The sequence below is a fragment of the Odontomachus brunneus genome, unplaced genomic scaffold (genome assembly GCF_010583005.1).
Source record: "Odontomachus brunneus isolate Ranch 3 - 2012 unplaced genomic scaffold, Obru_v1 Obru_scaffold_010, whole genome shotgun sequence".
Lineage (NCBI taxonomy): Eukaryota > Metazoa > Arthropoda > Insecta > Hymenoptera > Formicidae > Odontomachus > Odontomachus brunneus.
In genome coordinates this window covers 2,748,953-2,769,906 of record NW_022639460.1, presented here as the reverse complement: position 1 = coordinate 2,769,906, position 20,954 = coordinate 2,748,953, and the positions used below count along the sequence as shown (strand labels likewise).

Below are 20,954 nucleotides of genomic sequence, written 5' to 3'. Positions count from 1 at the left end.
ATATATATATATATATATATATATATATATATATATATATATATAGAGAGAGAGAGAGAGAGAGAGAGAGAAAACGAGAGAAAGAAGAAACGCGCGTGCAGGACCGGTCGTCTCTTCTCGAAAGAGCTTCATCAGCGAGCCCTAATTAATCTGTTATTGATTGTTCCAAAAAAAGAAGAAAATAATCTTATTCTTAGCGGAATCCTCGGTCTATACATGGTCTCAAAAGGTTCTTCCCAGAGCCAAAATGGAAATATTCCATCATCCGAAAAAGGGATTTCAGTTGCAATTTTTTATAATCCCACCCCATTTTAAACGAAAACGAAATAGTATTCCTTTTCACAAATGAGATGAGCTATTAATCGGAAATCTACTAGATACTTATAACTTTACTCCTTTCGTATCAAGAGGAATGCACTGAGAAAAAAATGTGCTTGAAAATTTGTCTGTGGGATATAACGTTTATTTCTGTGAAATAAAGTAAAATTTCCAAGTACTTTTTCGCAGTGTATACTTATTTGAAACAGAATGCCCTCTTATTAGAGGAAATTCTCTTTTCAGAACAAGATTTGTACTGTAAAATAAAAAATGAAATTCCTCTGATTTCGGGAATATAGTGTTTCGGCTTTTTCGGGAATATAATGTCTCGGCTTTTTAGAAGAGACTTCTCTTGAGGCCATGGATAAGAAGATCTCCTGCTGAAGATAATAACGTCACATTATTTTGGGTACGCGGCGATCCTTCATGCATTTCTAGGGGAGGTAATCCTGTTCGTTGTACGCCGGTCTGTTGCCAAAACCAGACCCGTCCTGCACCCGCGCCGCGTTAGAGATGTATTAGCGAACGTTATATAAAGAGAAAGAAGAGAATAAGCATTATTTATTTCTTGACTGTATTTATATCTCGTTAATCATAGTAAATATCAATGCTAGATTATCAAGTGTTATTATCTGGTGCTGAACGGCCGTGCGTCTTTCCTCCGGTGTGACTCACGACCAAATAATGTTCACAATCTCATGGAAATTCTAATAATGGTGTCTCGCACCTCCCCGCGGCTTCATTCATCGCTTCGCCCGGAGGATATACGCGGCTGTATATCATAGTTATATGTGTATATATATATACACAGGATCTGTCAACGAATACTTTCCACCCCGATTATTCTGTATCACCAATTGATTGTTGTCAAAAATGTCGATACACGTCAACATTGTTTTCAAGGGGACTGTATGATTGTGACAAATTTGACTATATCACTTCTCATTCCCTTAATTAAAATAGCTACCCCAAAAAAATCTTAGCAATAAGAGTCAGGTAAGCGGGGTAGAACGTTTTTGTTGGCGGACTTTGTATATATATACATATATATATATATATATACACATACATATATAATATATGATTTGTTGCGTATTCGATTCGTGCAGCGTCACGGACTGGCGATCCGCGTGTCTCTCGGATGTTTCTGTGAATGACGAAAGTTCGTGGGGGAAACATCGTGTTTGTGGAGCGTGATTCCCATCATCGACCACCCAGTCTCGAGGCAAAGCCGCGATTACGAAGGGAATTAAAGTGCCCGGACACGTACCTAATTTTGGACATTTTTTTTATTTCTAAATATTCAAATATTCAAATTTTCAACATGAAAAAAAATATATATGTGTATTGAATATTTACACGTATGCTATGTTGACAGTTAAAATATTTGTATTTAATCAAATCACGATGTCTAAGGTTAGGTCCGGACATTGGTGCTTTTGCACGGAAAAAATGTGTAGTTTTTTTTTCGTATAAATTGTTTACAATTTTGTTGTCTTTTTTTTAGTAATTCAGGAAATAGACTGCCAGTACGCTCTAAGGAATATTGTAAATTTCATTGGGAACATAGCAAACATACATTTTAATAGTACATTTAAGTTCCTAAAATATATAAGTAGAATATGAAATGAAAGAAAACAGCAGAATCTATTCTACGGTTACAAAGCTCTATATATATAGTAATTTTTACTATAAAATTCTACTTACGATGTTAATCGACGATCGCTGGTCCCGTGAACGCGGCGAACGGCCGTTTCTCGCTCCTGCGGGAAAGAGAAACAGGGAAGATGAAGGAAGAAATGGGAAATCTAAGGTAGGAAAGCGCGTGAGAACTAAGTCACGCGTTGATCTAACGCTTTCGGTGTTTTTCTCACGTAGATCTAACGAGGCTAAGTGTGTGTCACGCACATACACCAGACACACTCACACTCACACATACTCACCGTGGTGCATGAGATTCCTGCGTTTTTCGCGAAAAACTCGCGTTTTCCCGCTCAGAATCCGTTACACAACTCGGGAGGGGACGCCATAATGGAAAGTCGTCGAACGAGCGCGCTACCTATCGATCGCGGCTTGAATCGAAACTATTGATCGATCGATCGAACCATCGATTGGTCGCGATGCATCTCTGACGCGTGACCTAGAAATTCAAGTATGGAGTTCCCGGAGTAAGCGAATAAAATCCATAAAAAGAGTGGGGATAATGTTGGTGCAACGTTCAAGAGTCCTGTAGGATCCATAAATTCATTTCTGAAAGTTATTGGCTGCGTTCAGCAGAGAAAGCTGCTTTGCAACGGTTGTAAAATTCGTGAATCTAATTGGAGTATGCTCTTAATTTTGGTTAAATCCAAGGGCATGTACCAATCAAATTCACGAATTTTACAACAGTTGCAAAGCAGCTTTCTCTGCTGAACGCAGCCAATATCATGGTTGGATGTTAGGAGAGTGTACAGAGATGCAGAGTTAACCTGTCACAAATTAATACTTCTGTACACTCTCCTAACGTCCACCAATTATATTAACCTTCAGAAATAAATTTATGGATCCTAGAGACTCTTTTTACGTACGTATCTTCGTTCTGGAAATCCGGTTCCGACGTCATGACACTTTCACGTAAGTTTTTTTGCAAGTAATCCTGTTTCCTTTCTACATACCATGCGATCTTACCGCGCGGCCTGTACATGAGTCGGGTACATGGGCGATTTTTATTCCTTTTCGAGGTTTTTATACTTTTATTTTGTTACAGTCGCAGCCCTTTCGATTTACTTGAGTACACTTAACCGATTTTCGTGCGATTTTCCGCATAACTTTTGAAGTTACGGCTGTTTTAGCGCACGCCGTTCTTCTCTCTACGCGTCCCCCATGGATCTCAGCGATTTAACTGCAAGTGCCAAAACGAAAAGAAACGAGGCGTTAGCGAACGTCAAATGTGTCCTCGATGCATGCACATGAATTACACATAACGCATACACACACACTCACAAGAGACACACTTCTTTGAGCGAGATACTAAAATGACAATGCGACAGTTGACCGAATCCCGTGGCCGCAATGTTGGTATGATATTAGGATAAACATAAATAATCATAATTAATATATCATATATTTCCAGAAAAAATTGTCTAATGTATAATTTGATGCAGATTGCGTATGATGCATTCAATTGGAACTGGATCGACTTATGCAAAAGGAAAAGAGCACACATATTATATGATATATTAATTATAAAGAAATACGCATTAAAATACAATCGACAGCCGCGATCGGCGCGATCGCGCTCCACGTGAAAGAGAAAGAGAAAGAAAAAGCGTCTCTTCTATTCTGGCGTGATTAGCTGATGCAATAGAAACGAATAAATCACGTACGTTTGAAAGTGTGATAAATTAAAGAATAAGAGTTGGACAAGAGTTGCGCGAAAAGATGCCGTTTGACAACGGGTAAGTCGGAGATGTAATGACAAGGAAGATGACGCTTGAGATAAAGGAAAAAGAAACGAACGAACGAAACGCAACTATCCGCGTCTATATACCTGACTCGAGTAACAGACAATTACTTACCGCCATAATACCGATCATCGTCGCGTATCACGCATCGCAGTTTTATTATCCGCCGACTGTTGTAATTATTAGCAACATCACGAATATTATTGTTATTATTTTTATCATCGCTATGATTACTGTTGTCATTATTATTATTATTATTACTACTACTATTGCTGTATATTAATTTAACGCGAAAGATGAAGAAGAAGAAAACGTGCACGAATGATTGCCTCTGTTTTTGCTGTCTCGATTTGGCTCCCTCGGTGCCGTGGCCACGAAGTTGCAGTAGAATTAGAGGCGAGAGCGGTGCATAGGGTTGTATATATATATATATATGCATATAACTGTACAGTTATATACATATATGTTGTGTAGTAAAGCGACGGGAAATACTGGCGCGACCGAGTTCAGAGCTGGCTCGTGTCGCGCAGGCAATTACACGGGCAATCGCCAAAGGAAGCGAACACTGTTACTTGTCTGATTATTGTCTAAAGAATCACAAATAAAAAGAGACAAAAAAGATCAGGAAAAAAGGTGCAGACAATTGCGCACGGTCGTTTGGTCCCTCGCATCGCCGATTGTCCCAAAGGAGGCGCAAAATTAGAGCTCACATCAAAGCCTCGCTCTGCTCCTTTGTTGTATCCTTCCGCACTGTTTGGAACACATAATGACACGTGGCGTGTATATGTATATATATTTTTTTATTCATATATATATATATATATAATACGTATGTATATTTTCCCCTATATAATACGTATGTATATTTTCTCCTATATAATACGTAGGCGCGAATCTCCCTTGCACCCGCAGCAGTGGCGTTACGCGCTGCTTCACCGCACCCACTTGTATGCACGGCCGTTTTCTGAAACGCTCGTTACCTATGTCTATATATAGTATTATATGTATATATTCATATATATACAACGTCACTTTTGTTCATATATATATATATATTTTTTTTTTGCAATAACATCGTCAACCAATAACTTATTTCGCTTAGAAGCTACAATGTACGGCACGGAGCGCGCCGTCACTTAACTTAAGTAACATGCATGCACGCGCGTATCGTTCTTATAATTAATCACAATCGTTACGTTCACTCTCTCTCTCTCTCTCTCTCTCTCTCCCGTTCGCTCTGATTTCCTCTCGCACGCACATATACACGCCCGAACGCGAGCAGAGGCCTTATTCTCGAAAAATATCGCATACGATATTTCTATGAAAAGCTACAAAATATGCGTAACATAAATTATAGCTTTTCACAGAAATATCGTATGCGATATTTTTCGAGAATAAGGTTCCTGGAGGTGCGAAAGGTGCCTGAAACGGACGAGGGTGTCTCTTGAAACTCCACTGGAAAGTTCAATTCCAAAGAGATCCCTAGAATTCGAAGAATTACGAGAGACTTCGGGATAACGAAGACATTCGTTCAGAATTGTATTTTTTCCTCGAGCACCTTCCGCTCCTTATCGGGACGCCTGACGAATTAAGTCGCGAGAGAGGTCTCTTAATTCCTCAAGATTCCCTCTGATATCTTTTGGTATCTCTGCGGGCGCACGCACACGCACACACGCGTCGTCGATAATGAGTAAAACATGTATTCAGATAGTCCTGGTCGTATCCTCCGAGCTAATCCAGCACTAAAGATAAAAATTATCGCTGCAAACGAAAACGACATTTCTCGATAAGATACATCCGTCATTTCTTCCGTGTACAATTATCCCGAGAAAGATTAGGACTAATACTCGTTTCGTTACTCATTATTCATGACGTCGCATTGTCACACATACCGTACGATAACACGAAACGTAGTAGTCTCACTCAGTTAAACGGCTCTCGAAGACTAAAGACTCTCCCAAAGCGGATCACAGTCTATCTCTCTGCACACGTCGAGGTTCCGCCAAAAACTTTCAAGTAGAAACGAGAACTAGCGGAATTCTCTCCCGTTCTTTCACAACCTCGCAGCATTCGCGTCGCGACGAAACACCGCGTTTCTCTACCTCGACGATTCCTGATATTCCGTTCTTACAGAATTCAATGGTAAATCAATAGAGATTAATATTAAAACGACGCGAATTAATCCCGTTAATCGCGACTCGCCGAAAAAGCCAAGAACATACACATAGCCTCGCTTCAATTTTAACGAGTGAGTTGTCCTTCGTGAAAATTTTCAGTTTCACGTAAAACCGAGCTCCGCGGAGATGGTCCTCGTTTACGCGAAGGAGAATCTTTATACTATTTTTTTTTTTTAATATAAATACGTACACAAACTGGCACGACTGCTTTAACGTGTCACGCGACTAGATCATTTTCTAATCGTACGTATTATCGATTTATTATTCATCGATCGTTCGAAGAAGCGCGGAAACGATATGCCAAAGCGGTAATCTGTCGCTGTGACAACTTCACGTTGATATCTAAAAAAAAATATATATGTATATATACGTTTAGAAAATACTAGCAGTACTACGTGGCAAAGTCCATCGCGCCAGTCTGTGTACAAATCGGAATCAATTAATGTAAATCGATAACAAATCGGCAGCATCGTTTTCTCCAGCTCGATGAATTCTCACCATCGAGAGCTATGTTACACGTGTGAGTGTAAGGGCAACGCGTGAATCCCTTCGCGGGAGTTTCATCGTGGCGAAAATCTCGGGCAAAAGATCGGAAGGATCTGGTTGCCGATTTTTCGTGGATTGTTACAACGCGGCAATTGCGTTTCGTGGAGAAACCATTGAACACTGGGGGGAGGGGGGGGGGATACTTGTGCGGAACTTATCCATTAGCCTTCAACGCGAAATGTTTCGCCATATTTACACAAACACACATACACACGCGCGCACGAGCGGTGTCTGCCGGGCGGATTTTCGCCGCTTTTTCTTTCGGTTTCGAAAGCTGAAGTGCCGTTGGATGTTAATCTCGCGTATGTTTCTGACGAACATACGCGTCTGCAGCGCGTTTATCGCGCTCTCTCCCTCATCTTCCTCATTCCACTCTTCCTTCCTTATCGTTCTCTTTGCTTATATTTCTGCCTTTCTCTAATTTAGCGATTAACTTTATACGAAGAAAGCGACGATATCGGGAGGATTGTCTGGATAACGAAGAACGGTTCAGTCGACTCGTTTTTTACGGTTGTCTTATAGTGCAGGGAATGGAAGAAATATTCGCAACACCGTCTCCTATGGGATATCTTTTTGCGTCGCACACACGTTGCCACAAAGCCGATAAAATTACCAATAAAAGCTAACAGATAAGCCAATCGACTTACAAAGCGCATTGTTCGAACGTGTGTCGAACAAATGAAGGCAAAATTACTGCGTCCTTCGGCTGCAACATTGTACCTTCATCGCACGAGATTATCTCAGGAGAACGACGTGCGCGAATATTTCTTCCATTCTTCATATATACGAGTAACTCGTGATTCGCACGAGAAACCCGTGCGTTGTACACGCATGCTCCCTGTAATCTTAAGCTACATTTTACGTGATTATCGCTAGCGAAGCAAACAGTCTCCCGAGTACGGATTTCGATTTCGCAGGTATTCAAATGCAAGCCGCTTCGCTCAGAAGTCGCTTAACGACGGACATGCAGTACAACCTTTGCAAAAGGTACACACATCGTTATTAAATACATGTTGTATCATCAACGAATCGATGTCAGTAAGTAAAACGATTTTCTCTCTTTCTTTTTTCCGTTCTTCCGTTGGTTGCCTTGCGCAATTTCGGATCTCAGGAGATATCGTGGTGGCCAAAGGTTTACGAAATTTCTAGTTCTTAATTTTTCTCCTCTTTTTTTCGAGACACAAGCGTCTCAGCAGAACTTGTCTTCTCACTGTACGTAAGTTACTCCCGCTCCTCTCCTCGATACGTGAAGTAATATCTTGCGTCATTTTGCGGTCCTTACCGCAAATGATCTGTTAAGATTCTTCCACGCACGCACGCATGCATACAAATGCGCGCACACACTTACACACACATCATATACAAATTATGAATTTATAATATCAGTGAATGTTATAAAATCTGTTGGCCACCGCACTATATCCACAAAGATGACGGAAAGAATTACCGAAATCGTACCTCACCGATCTTTTCATTATTATTGAATATGAACAGTAAAAAATCTAACGGTAAAAAAGTGAAAAATAAATGAGCAATAAGAAGTATTAACAAAAAATTTTCAAATTGTCTTTTTTATGTGTTATAAACATTTAAAAAATCAGGTACGATCGATCAATGGGATATGAGACCGGTACGATTTCGGCAACTCTCCTATATAAAATAAGCAACGTTGCAAATTGGCAGGCAACGTTCGATTGCATGTTCACGTTGGAGAGACGATCAAGTTTTTGGTCTCGTAATCGGGAAATTGCGCAACTCTTCTTCTCGCGTCAATATGTTCGTTGATATTGGTAACAACTGATATGCCGGTGGGATAACGCGACTTCGATGGCAGAGTCGGGATGATCGATCATTCAATCGTTAAGTATCGTCGTGTACATAGTTCTCGCGTTTTGCTTTCCCGTGCTGCAAAAATGGTTATCAAAAACGATGGCGGTCGCTCGTAAAAAAAGCAACAATGATAACGGTCACAATAGAAATAGAAAAAGTTCTCGGCAACTTCTTGCGCATTCTTTTCTTTTTCCCCCCCGTCGCGGTTTAATATAACTTCTAATGGCAGTTATTTATCACTCAACTCGCTGCTCGCTAACTCGGCTAATTCGCGGAGATTAATCTAGTCTTTGACTCGACTCGACTTCGAGATCTAAGCTAACTTGAATAAATAGTGGAAGAAAGATGTATTCCTAGGGCTAGTGCCATTCCTTAAACGACGATCGTCTCGTCGATAGGCCCGACCGAAAAAAGCGTCATTGACTCAAGACTTTTCGTCCCGTTATTCTTCATACTCCTATCTAACGGCGCGTTTAAGTCGCTGAACGCAGCCGACATCCTCCGTACGACACTCTCGTTACGGAGGATCAACACGTTTTTCGTTAGAAACCGTCAGGCTGACAACAGGAGGCAGCCGCGTTTAGCGTGAGAAACGCACCACGCGTAAACACGAGCCAGACGTTTCGTTTTTCTTTTTTTTCACCACAACCTGATACTAAAACCTCATTTTATCACGCACTCGAATCTCAAAGTACGTATCGCTAAAAGAATTATATGTAGAGGGGAGCACTTGAGTCGCACGGATAAAGACGGAGTTGGAGATTAAAATTAGTGTACAGTAATATATATATATATATATATATATATATATATATATATATATATATATATATATATATATATATATATATATATATATATATATATATATATATATATATATATATATATATATATATATATATATATATATATATGTATATCATATATAGTCGCGCGCGTATTTCTTTTCTTTTTTTTCTTTTTTGATAAAATAGACAGTACCGCATGCGTGGCGCTGTGCGTATCTGGGATTTATGGCACTTGGCAATGAAACGTGCGCGCCCGACGAGAACTCGAACCTTTAGGTACCAGGTTGAAGGGAAATCGTCGTCGTCGTCTCTTTGAACGCGAGTCGCCTCTAACCGGCATTCTAACTAGCCTGCGATTGTATTACCGGAGCACCTCTGTGAAGCATCGCTGAAGCTGGTCGGGACTTGCGTCCGCTGGCGGATGTCGGTAGGACAGTCGCGGCGGGCGGCTGCGGATGCTGCTGTTGCTGTTGCTGCTGAGCCAGCTGTTGAGCCATCGTCGAATCCCGTCGCGGTATCTCCGGCGGCGACTGCAGCACCTCCATGTATTCGCGAATTAGATTCGCAATTTGATGTGCCTGGTAAACAAACGAGATCGGAATAAGCTAACAGTCTCGATGACACTCGCCAGTCGGACGTTTGAAACGAAATAAAAAGTAATAAGAAAATAAGATATAATACACGAGAAGAAAATATCAGTTTTCGATTAACAGTTTTACCTGCGACGTCGTGAGGATGACCTTGCTCTGCTTCTTGTCCGTACCAGTGATAATCATCAAGCAATTAACGGCGGGGGTGTAACTTAGAATACTGCTATATTCGTAGGTGCATAGTGCGTTTCTGGAGCGATGTTCGAGGAGATGAAGACCCAGCTGATCGACGGCTAGCCATAGCACACGAGGCCAGTTCGAAGTGAACGACTGCATCACGTCGAAGATCGTCGCGCGGTGCAGCGGCCACGACTGAATAAGATTCAGGAAGGCCTTCTTCGCCTCAGGCGGTGTCATGCCGCGTAGGGATTGATGATGCTGGAGCACACCTTCCACGCACAGGCTCGGCACCAGTCTTGATGGTAGGCAGTGACTCGATATCGTTCGGTAATCTTGCTCCGTTATGGCTTGCTCGAGACAGTCACCCATTTCCAACTGCGCTTGCAGAGCTGTCAGCATCATCTATAAGCGATTGCATCAACGTCAGATAACGTAATATGTAATGTAATACCTGTGTGTCAGACTAAATACTGGAAGTCGTAAATTAAAGATTAGAACTTGACGAATTAACTTCATACTGATACGACTTCATAACGAATTGATACTTAGTCACAAAGCGAGTCGACGAGGAAGCGGAAGGAGAAGAAAATAGGCATAGACCTCGAAAATTGCCTCGAAAATCGCTGATATCGATTTACTATAACGAAGCGAAAATTACGATAAAAGTGCGATTGCTTTGAGGAGACTCACAGCTTCTTTCTCGGTGATGGGAAATCGATCGGCTCGCAAGTCATGCAGCACTTGATGATACAGCAGCTCTTTCTCCACGGGATCGTCTAGATTCATGTATTGGTCCAAGAACAAATGTTTCTTAAATAGGAAGAAATGATGAGCATGCTTTCGTTGCGTCTGCTGATTCTGCTGCGACGTTCTGAAACGTTCCCACTTGGACATGACATCGGCTATCTTTTCCTCGGGAATTAATGAACGCTCAGTCGGCCCAAGCACTTCGTAGATTGCATAACCTAACGTCAGAAGCAACCGATAAATTCACACAATTGAGCAAATTTTGAAAAAAATTCCATTTAAATTCATATAATCAAGTTTAGAATAAAATTTATAATTTATGCAAAATTTATGGTGTAGATTATAAGTATTATAAATATATTATAATACTATTATATTATAAATTATATTATAAGTATATATATTATAAATAAATAGTGTGCACAGTAGGAAATTACAATCAACGCACCCATAGCAGTCTCTTCAAGTCCTATCTTGGTCTTTATGATCTCCATAACGTCTCTGGCCGTCGCGGACGGATGAAACTCGACGGCATGATATTGGCCATCCATGAAGTGGAATCTCGCATAAATCGGTCGACGATTGATGGTGCACATGATCTCCTCGCGACTCGGCGGCCACTGCCGCCGCCTCGTGCCTTGCGTCTTGTATAAGCATTTCTCCGCGAACCTCGCGTACTTGCCCTCCTCGGTGACGTAGTCACTGGCGCAGCGCTTCAGATGAGCCATCAAATACTTCCGTATGGCCTTCTGCGGCGGTAGGATGACGGAACACGCAAGCGATAGCAACGCCCAGTGTCTGAGATTGACGCGGCTGTTGGGATCCGGATGATCGGTAGTTTGCTTGATCAGTTGAAGATACAGCTCACCCAGAAGATTCTCCTTGCGTATGCAACGTTCCATCACAGTCTGTATGAGATTCACGTGCTCGTCCTCGACTCGACGCACCGTGTCGCCGTTTTGGCCGAGTCCCGCGTACGTTAGGATCAACTGGAAAATACTTAGTGCCATCTGCTCGTCCGGATCAGGCAGTTTGGCCAAGCTCTGCGGTATCTGTTGTCTGCTGAACGCCCAGTAAGCGTAGGGGAAACCTTTATAGGTCTCCCCGTGGTCGGCGCTTCCATGTTCTTGTCTGAGCTTCTCTATCCTGTGTTTGGACAGTCGCCTGAGCGTGTTACGTAGGAAACCGCCGCCGGAATCTTGGGGTTTCCTCAAGATCTCCGTGTCCACCAACGTTCGCCGACAGTTGACTAGATTGTGGTAGAGCCTGATACGATCTTCGTTGGTGATGCCTTTGAGCTTCTTCGTTGGCACCTCGTTCTCCGTGATCCAACCCGCCAGGGCCGGGCAATAACTGACGATCAGACTGCCTATCTCGTTCTTCTGCGGAGTCTCGAAGACGAAGCATTTGTGCGAGCTGTCGGGATTGTGCCGCAACAGCGAGAGCGTGATGAATGAGTCACTCGGGTCCAGCATGATGCTCTCGACGTCCTGGTAACGGTACTCGGATAAGACGAACTTGTCGTCCGGCTTGATCAGCATGAGACCGTCGCAATTGATACCCAGAATCAGTTGGTTACCGTAAGACCAGTATCCACGATAGGTAACGTTGAACATGGTTGTACCGTAGAGAGGATACTGCATCACGCAGGATAGATACAGAACTTTGGCCGCCAACTCTTTACGTCCGGCGCCGTATTGTCGATGTGCTTGAGCTATGATCGGCACCCAGACATCATCGCCGCGAGCCCGACTGATTCTGTAAGGCAGGAAACTGTCCACTTCGCTGTAATAATCAAGTCTGTCGTTGTCCTTGGGATCACCCAGAGACACCTGCGCCTGCAGACCGGCTAATTGTAGTGCCACTTTTTCGGACACTGGGAAGTCGTCGCACTGAAAAACAAGACACAACAATGAGATCGAAAGTCAAAGTTTTCAAATGAAACAGAGAGACTAGTATATTCATATGTAAAAGAGAGATCTATATATTATATAAGATTAATATATTTTTATATTATTTTAGTAAAGCATCTTGTACCTTCACGACATTATAAACCGCCTGCGCGTACAGCATATTAACTTCCACAGGATCCTGCGAGATCTCCCGCGGATTGCGGAATAATCTTCGTTTGAACACGAAACGATTGTCGCCGCTGCCTAGAGTAGTGTTGTTACCGCGTCGCAACGTCGAGAACGTCGACTGCGCTGTGTTCAATTTGCACTGCTTCCTGTAACGAAAAAAGAGTCACTGTGCGACAAGCTCTCGTCACGGAACGAAAAAGCTGACATATTCTCTAAATCGCGTACGAGATATGAAAACGACAAACTTACATTTCCCACGCGGCAATCACGTCGTACAAGTAATCGTGAGCTCGTACATGCTCCTCTCCGTCCGGTCTGCTCTGATAGATGGCCCAACCCTCCAACGATCGAAGGCCTAATTTCTCGCCGAGTTTTGCGACCGCGTCGGCGGCCGTGTCGGTCGGATGGACGTCGATCGCCTTCGTTCTACCATCCAAGAAGAAGAACCGACAGACTATGGTACCAAGTCGCCTCATGGCGGCGATCTCCACCGTCGACGGCGGATGTTGCCTGCAGGAAACCTTCGTATTCTTGCAATTGTCCACGCACCATTGCACATACTGTCGCAATTTGCCTTCGAGCGCGATATTCTTCTTCAGGAAGGAGACAAAGTATTTGTAGAGCAGCTTGCTAGGCTGGAACGCCACGATCGCCAAGCACAAAAGCAACCACACGCGTTCCGCCCATTCCGCGTTGGGATTGTTGGTCGCTTGGCGTATGCACTGCACGAAGATCTCATCGCGCAGCTCCTCCCGCTCGATTCCGTACGCAATGATGCTTTGGATTGTCTGGATTTCCTGATCCAACTTCATCTCGCCGCGTATGTACTTGCACAAATCCTGAACAGCGAGATAATACGTGAAATGTAAATGAAGACTGAAAGCTCCATTGTAAAAAAAAAATATATATATATATATATATATAAGCTCGTGGGAACTTCGATAATTAACTTGGATAATTATAAAATTGAAAGAAAATAAATAAAGGTCAATACATGTCGTTTGACCTTTATCTATTTTCCTTCCTATTTTGTACGTTAGCCTCTATCTAGAAATTCTTGCAGAAGTCTCACGTAATTATATTCTGAAATCAATATCCGTATCGCTTACCCTGAAAACGGAACACGCGACATTCACGTTGTCCGGATCGTACATATGAATGTGGGAGTTGGGAATGCTGGACCCTTTGTAGTACGTAACCATCTCATACTTCGGGATATATTCCACGCTTTTGCCGCGCGACTTTCTCGTCAGCGTGGCCATTATCGTGCCTTCCGGCGAGCGTTCATGACTATTGAAGTAATTCTGCGCGAACTCCATAATGTCATGATAGTTTGTCGCTTCGGTGTCTTGCTCTTTCTTGTCCTCCAGCTCCTGAAGCTTGCGTTCCACTCGGCACTTGCGCCGTTGCTCGCGCTGCTCGACCGGTTGCTGTTGCTGCGCTTGCGACTGCTGCGACTGTGGCTGATCGTGACCGTTCTGCTGCGCCTGCGGCACTGTCTGATGATGGTGATGATGCGTATGATGATGACCGTTGGAACTTCGGGACTCCGGCCTGGATGGAGGACTGCCGGCAAGTTGCTCCTTGTTCATTTTGCCACCCGGCACGGGTGGTGGCGAGCTGCAGGACTCGCCATTCACTAATTGTCCCGCGCTGCCGTTGCGGGCGACCGGACTGCCAGGGTCGTTCTCGTCGCGCGGCAACACTGACTCGTAGATCGGCTCGCCGTTATCGCTTGACGAGTCACCGCCGTTCATCAACGGCGGTGCCGGGGGTGGCGGTGGTGGCGGAGGCTCGGTCGGTTCTGGCAAGCTAGGTTGACCGAGCTTGCTGCTGCTCAGGCTGTTCGTACAAGGTAGTCGCTGTTGTTGCAGCTGCGGAGATGGTTCCTGTCCGTTGGGAGACGTCACCTTCGACTCTGCCTTTGAGTTTAATTCTATCTCTTGTTGAATCACAGTCTCCAGTTCCACATCCAAATCCTCCACTAGCTCGTCCATCCGCTCGCCAATCTCATCGATAATCTGATTGCTCTTAGTCGATTGCACGTCCGACAAGAAGGAGAACAAATTGTCAAGATCCACCGATTGCAAATCTGTGGCAGCCATCTTCGAATTCATCTGCTCGGCCATCTGCGACAATGCGGCGATCTCTTCCTGCGCCTTCCTGTAATTTTGAGAGAAAATTATTGCAAACCTCCGTTCAAATTTTCGTTCTTTTTCCGAGTGCAGGTGCAATGATTAAAGTGAGTTTCGTCTAACGCGCTGTTGCGATTTATGCATCATTCTACCGCTAAGAAAAGCAATGACTCGCTTTGCTTTTTACTTTCTTTTTAAGTGATAGTCGTTTTTAACAAAGAATATTTCCTTGATAATAGTCTCACAATATACTTATTACAAATTTTAGAAAAACTTATCATGTATTTTTTCAAGAGAAGAATTTATTCTTTTTGCAAGAATATTATAAAGCTTTATTGAGGAAAAAGTCAGTTCTATATAATGAATAAGCTGAATTTTTGTTATAATTTGATATTTTTGATTGAAATGCATTAGGATTTAGAATGTATTTTAAGTTAATTTGATGTTTATGATAAACACTTGTGATAATACTTGCAGATATATAAACTTATACAAAACTTAAAACAAGTAACATTTACTTATACATAGTATATATTTTTCTGTGCGCTGTCATAGTTATAAGTTATGTTTAACGCTGTGATTCTAATATATGTATATGCAAGTTAACACCCGGACCTAGTGAGTCACGTTCCACCTGTCTTTCTACAAGTAATTTAGAGTTTTCAAGATTTTTTTTCACAAAATGTCAAAGGAATTTAATGAGATCCATAGAGATAAAGGTATAGGTCTCGGGCAACTCTTACATGTACACATATATCCATGGCTGTGTGTGCCAGACTAGGAAGCGATAACGCTCGTAAGCGTACTACACACGCGATGATACTTAACATGCAACGAATGCATGCCTCGTGCAGCCCGTCACACGAGCTTCCGTCAAACTTACCCGGATTCCATCCCGACAATACCATTGTACTGCGCGCTACAAGGGACACAAACGGAAATCACATTAACGCACAATTGATCGCACGCATAATTAATCGTTCCGCCCGGTTATCTTACACGAACGCCGTAGAACGGGGTCGGCTAAGTGGAAGCGCTTAAAGAAAATCAAATCGGCCGACCGATTAGGCCTCCCTTACCTCTGACTCTCCTCCAGAGCCTTCTTGTCCTCCATCAGTCTTCGTTCTTCCTCCAGCCGCTCCCTCTTTCTCATTTCCTCGTCGACTCGCCTCATTTCACGCAGGGCCGCGGCCACCTCCCTCGCGAATACACCCCGTAGGTGACTCTGAATCACGATGGCGGCTCTACGCTTTCTGATGAACATTATTCGCAATTTCCAGCCTCGATAAGCGTGCTGCACCTTTAATGCCGCCTCTCTAATACGCTTGTACTCTGTCGAGAATACGATAACACAGTGAGAGATGTGCAATCCAAAAAGCATAAAGCAAATTCATGGAAAAAAAGATATAAAATGTACCTCGTCGTTTCACATATCCTCTCCAGATCTTTTGTATTACAATCGCATTGCTCGTCACCATTTTATTCCTGGAGTCCTCGAGAGGCTCGTGCACGTAGCTCCTCAGAAACACTTTAGTTCGGCCAATCTGCCACTCAGTCTCCGGTATACCTTGGCTGCTGATCAAGCGTTTGACCGCCTCTTTCTCGTTGCAGGTGAGCGAAAATCGATCCTTGTCCAAGCAACGGTATCGCGCGACGAAATCGTGGAACGACATGTGTATTGGAAAGCCTTCCTTACGTATGCGAATGATATCCAACATGCCGAGGTACTTGAGCTGATCCAAAACCAGCTTTTCGTCGTAGTGGTTGGCCATCTTCTCCATGTTTGGCTTAATGCAACGCGCATACCATGGCGTTGTCGCCTGCAGCACGTCTACCAGAGCCTGCAATTGGTGTCGAAACGAGTCACACAAAGTCGGTTTGCCTTTGGAAGTGCCACGAGACATTGTGGTCGCGGTAGCGCCGCCGGTCGCGCGCCCAACAGTACATCCCAGTAGATCCTGATAAACGGTGATCTCCTGCACGAATTCGTTGGTGCTCCTGGACATGAAGTCGAAGAAGACGTCTTGCTGCACGTCTCTGTTCTTGTCGACGAAACCTTCGACGGTATACGTTACGCAGCCGGCATAATGCTTGACCCCGAACTCTTTCTCCCACTTCCGCCGATCGTCTCCCTTCACGTAGCACGGGTGGTTCTCGAATTCCGCGTGCAGGTTTGTCAGGTAAGCCAGATCGGAGCCCTTCGGCATATGGCACTGCTCGGTCAGTAATTTAAGAACACACCGCGGAGGCTTCTCGATTAACTCTAGGCACATGGTGTTGTCCGTGAATGTGATGTGAGAATATTGGATCTCCTCTTGGCGATACTGTAAACAAATTTATCGTCTGGCGTGTCTCTCCCGTTATCGATAACGTCGGTCGCTTGTTCGATCAAACGGAACGTGCTCCCGAAATTTCTTTGAGTGAAATTCCGCTCGGAAAGTAAAGTGACTGTCGCGTTGCTCGAATTCTACACACAGGAAAATACTACATTCAAAAAAACATTTCAAACATTTTATAAGTTTATATGTCCGTAAATCTACCATAAGTAGATCCATCATAAAATATAAAATTTGTTCAAAATATATTTTGAATTAAGTTTAATAAGCTTAATATTTCAATTAAAAATATGAAATTAAAACAAAATTTCGATCTGTCTACATAGAGTTGACTTATCTTTTTCTTTGAGTTTTATAATAGTCTTGCATAGAGAATAAATTTGTCCTTTGAATATACAATAATGAGTTTTACTAAAATTTATGATAAGTATTTTGAGACTATTATCCAGAAGATATTCTTTGTTTAAGAGAACCATAATTTAAAAGAAAATAAACTAAGTGACTGATTTTTTTACTAGTAGAATGATATTTTTCTGTGTAGCGAATTTTTTACTTGTAGTGAGTTTTCTATTCTAAATTGTAGATTAAGAATGTACTCTAAGTTTTAATTAAATTCATGTGCATTTTGATTCGTTCTAAATGAGATTTTATTCCAAGAAATTTCGAAAGTATAACTTACGAGTTCCTGCTCCAATGCGAAGACATAGTGATTGAAGAATTTGTGCAGCTTCTCGTTCGTGTAATTGATGCAGAGTTGCTCGAAGCTATTCAACGTGAAGTTCTCAAAACCGAAGATGTCGAGCACCCCGAGAAATCGGGAGCTGTCTTGGCCCGGATTCGTGCAATTGTTGATGTGATTGATGAGCCAGGCAAAGGAACGGGAGTAAAGTGCCTTCGCCATCGCGTGCCTGTTTTCTCTGGCTTCTTGCACTTTCAACGGAATCTCCGTGATGTTGCCGCGCACGTTTATCTGTCGTATCAACACCACCTTAGTAAGATCCTCCACCTGCATGCCCAACAATGGCGCCACCGTGTCAACTATATTGTTGTCTTCCATTGACAACTCGCATCTCTCCCCGTCGACGTCCTCAAAGCTCAGGTTCCCTAGCCACAGGATGGCCGACAGAACCCGGAAGATACCCTCGCACATCTCCGGTGCGACCTACACGTACACACACAAGCACATACACACGCTATATATAATTACTCCGTAATAACGCGACAGAAATGAGTATAGAATGCCGTAAATTTCTCTTCTCAAGAACCACCGATATCGATCCTTACTTGGAGCACATTAAAGGCGAGCCTGAGAGCGTCGAGTTTCTTAGAATCAGAAATTCCATCGATCTTCACGCAGCCGGACTGATTGAGATATTTGTAGTGGCTGGCCGGTTGCAGCTTATATTGCTCGGCGAATTCCTTGTCCCTCGTGCCCGCCTCGACCAGCTGATAGAACACGTGGTAATTGCGCTCACCGGGGCTCTGAAAGGTGATGCGACTCTGCTCCAGCAGGTAGTCCTGGATGATGCATCCCTTGATCATCCATTTGCTGTCGAAGCATACCTGCATGAACTTGCCGAATCGCGAGCTGTTGTCGTTCCTCACGGTCTTCGCGTTGCCTGTTTTCGCAAATCGAGTTTCTATCGTTAATCAACACTACCGCCACCACCACCTGCCAATCGCGGCTCGAATCGCGAGGAAGAAGTTCGCGCGCCGCGTCCGGAAAATCTTCTTCCGATAGCGACTAAAAGTGCTCTCGTCAAGAACAATGTCGTGCTGACAGAAGTCTGGTTGTAACGTTTTCAGCCGTGACGTATCCTTCTAATGCCTTCACGACACGTCCAAGAAAAGAAATATCAGTTTGCTAGAAACACGAGACACCGGGAGGTCGGATTTCACTCGATTCGTTCGAGTTTAAGGTATACGAGATGGACGGTCGGAGACAAGCTGCTAAGACCGAGTGTCGCGTCCAAAATAACACTGCGACGGAAAGGTCACGTGTGGTTATTTTATGTAGATGAATGAACGACGTCGGCGGAGGTGTTTTATTCATATATAACCTCGTTCCCTCGTGACCCATTTCATCGCCGTCCCCTCGTCGGCGCATTTAACACCTGAGTTGTTGCGTCAAGCTTTAAATCCGCTGATGAATCCGCACCTTCCGCGATGTTGGTTGAAATCTATTTTTTATTACCGTTGCGACGACCGCGCTCCTCTTTCTAATTCGATACTGTGTTGATTCTCTTCTCTATTACCGATTACCGCGACGGAATGAAATCAAATCCTATTATTCGCTACACTGAGAGAAAAATATATGATATTTGGAACTATAATGGCATAGTAAAAAGATTATAGTTAGGAATATAATTTTTATAGTAAATTTTACCATAATATTTACAATATTAGCATAGTATAACTGACCCGTGTAAAATTTTTACCAAGAATTATAATTATTTGAAATAAAAAATATAGTAAGGTAGCAAATATTGAATGGTAAGAGAAATTAACTATTTTATATAGTCAATACAATTGGAATATTTGGCAAATATAGGTACATGTAACTATATTCCCAAAAAGTGCTTTACCAATTTATATAGAGTAATAAGATGGTGACTATAAATCTGTGTTTATTCTACTATATCTTCATGTTTAGATGAACTATAAATATATGTTTGAGGCCAAAACGAACTATAAAATATAGTGAGATTATAGTTATTCCAACTATTTTTTTCTCTCAGTGTACGAGATATTCCGAGTGTCTCCCGACTGCTCCTCCTTCGTGTCTACAATTCGTCGACCAAGAAATACAGCTAATTCTGTGTAACAAAAAATCCTCGCACTGAGAAAAAAAAATTTGATATTTGTAATCACATAGAGAAATAATTATGGTCGAGAAGACTATTGTTTTAATAAATTCTACTATGTTAGTGATAATAATATTGTATGCATGTTATTACTATTTTCGTGTTACAACAACCTAGAAGTACGATAAAAGGGCAAAAATAACTATAAATTTAGCTAGATCAATTATTTTTTTCTTTCTTAGTGCGCGATAATTTTTGATTTCTCCGGTGCCGAATGTTCGCGCAATGAACTTCGAAATTGCACACGATAAAGAACACTTTTCAAATAGTTTTGTGATGAAGTCGACAAGAATTAGATAAGTTGGCAAAATTTCTCTAATAATGTAAATTTCCCGCGAGAAAAATATGAAACTCTGTGAGTGAATCGCGCGCTCTTCGTATCTCTTCGCCCACGACGCGCGCGTCCTCACGTCATCTAATTAGCGTCCATTCGCGACTCTCATTGTTAGGCTGCTCGACACAAAGCAGCATTGCGCTCTTCACACCGGAGGTCCGCGCGATAACGACTAATCTCACTGAACGAGACGAGATTTCGGCAAAGCGGCGCGAACAAACGCGATGATCGGGTTATCAGTGGCTCTTATCAGCGGGCGGTTGATAAACTCAATTACCGAACGCCTCGAGGATGGTGTTGGCCTCGAGGATCTGCTGCTCCACCCATGTGTCGACGTTGCTGGTCACCGAGCAAAGGTATTGCAGAATGAACTTGGTGGTCTCCGTCTTGCCGGCTCCGCTCTCGCCCGATATCACGCAGGACTGATTGCTCTCTGTGTCCTGCAGGGACCAGTACGCCGCCTCCGCCAACGCGAACACGTGAGGCTCCAGGGCGCCCATCTTCTGTCCGTGGTATCGATTCACGTACTCCTGGAAGAAGACGAAAGAATGAGAATTCCTTTCTTTTTTTCTCTTTCCCCCC

The 20,954-nt window shown here is 43.0% G+C and overlaps 1 protein-coding gene and 1 long non-coding RNA gene across 3 annotated transcripts in view; both read right to left on the bottom strand.

Annotated features, from left to right (window-relative positions):
• LOC116840633 overlaps positions 1 to 2,360 on the bottom strand; it is a 19,721-nt gene extending 17,361 nt beyond the window's left edge. Inside the window, exons 1-2 of the long non-coding RNA XR_004377387.1 lie at positions 2,262 to 2,360; positions 2,026 to 2,081 (exon numbers count right to left, since the gene is read on the bottom strand). This is a non-coding gene — a long non-coding RNA (uncharacterized LOC116840633). The remainder of the gene's footprint in view (positions 1 to 2,025; positions 2,082 to 2,261) is intronic.
• A 6,842-nt stretch (positions 2,361 to 9,202) lies between these two features.
• Positions 9,203 to 20,954, bottom strand: part of LOC116840631 (myosin-I heavy chain) — a 41,832-nt gene continuing 30,080 nt past the window's right edge. The window contains exons 4-16 of one of the 2 annotated variants that reach the window (XM_032807562.1): positions 20,650 to 20,902; positions 18,459 to 18,793; positions 17,854 to 18,336; positions 16,256 to 17,162; positions 15,918 to 16,170; positions 15,722 to 15,757; positions 13,813 to 14,866; positions 12,953 to 13,542; positions 12,660 to 12,849; positions 11,071 to 12,514; positions 10,566 to 10,840; positions 9,825 to 10,277; positions 9,203 to 9,683 (exon numbers count right to left, since the gene is read on the bottom strand). In XM_032807562.1, the coding sequence (XP_032663453.1) occupies positions 9,447 to 9,683; positions 9,825 to 10,277; positions 10,566 to 10,840; positions 11,071 to 12,514; positions 12,660 to 12,849; positions 12,953 to 13,542; positions 13,813 to 14,866; positions 15,722 to 15,757; positions 15,918 to 16,170; positions 16,256 to 17,162; positions 17,854 to 18,336; positions 18,459 to 18,793; positions 20,650 to 20,902 (6,510 nt within the window). In that variant the 3' untranslated portion in view covers positions 9,203 to 9,446. The remainder of the gene's footprint in view (positions 9,684 to 9,824; positions 10,278 to 10,565; positions 10,841 to 11,070; positions 12,515 to 12,659; positions 12,850 to 12,952; positions 13,543 to 13,812; positions 14,867 to 15,721; positions 15,758 to 15,917; positions 16,171 to 16,255; positions 17,163 to 17,853; positions 18,337 to 18,458; positions 18,794 to 20,649; positions 20,903 to 20,954) is intronic. The other variant, XM_032807564.1, reaches the window with a different exon arrangement.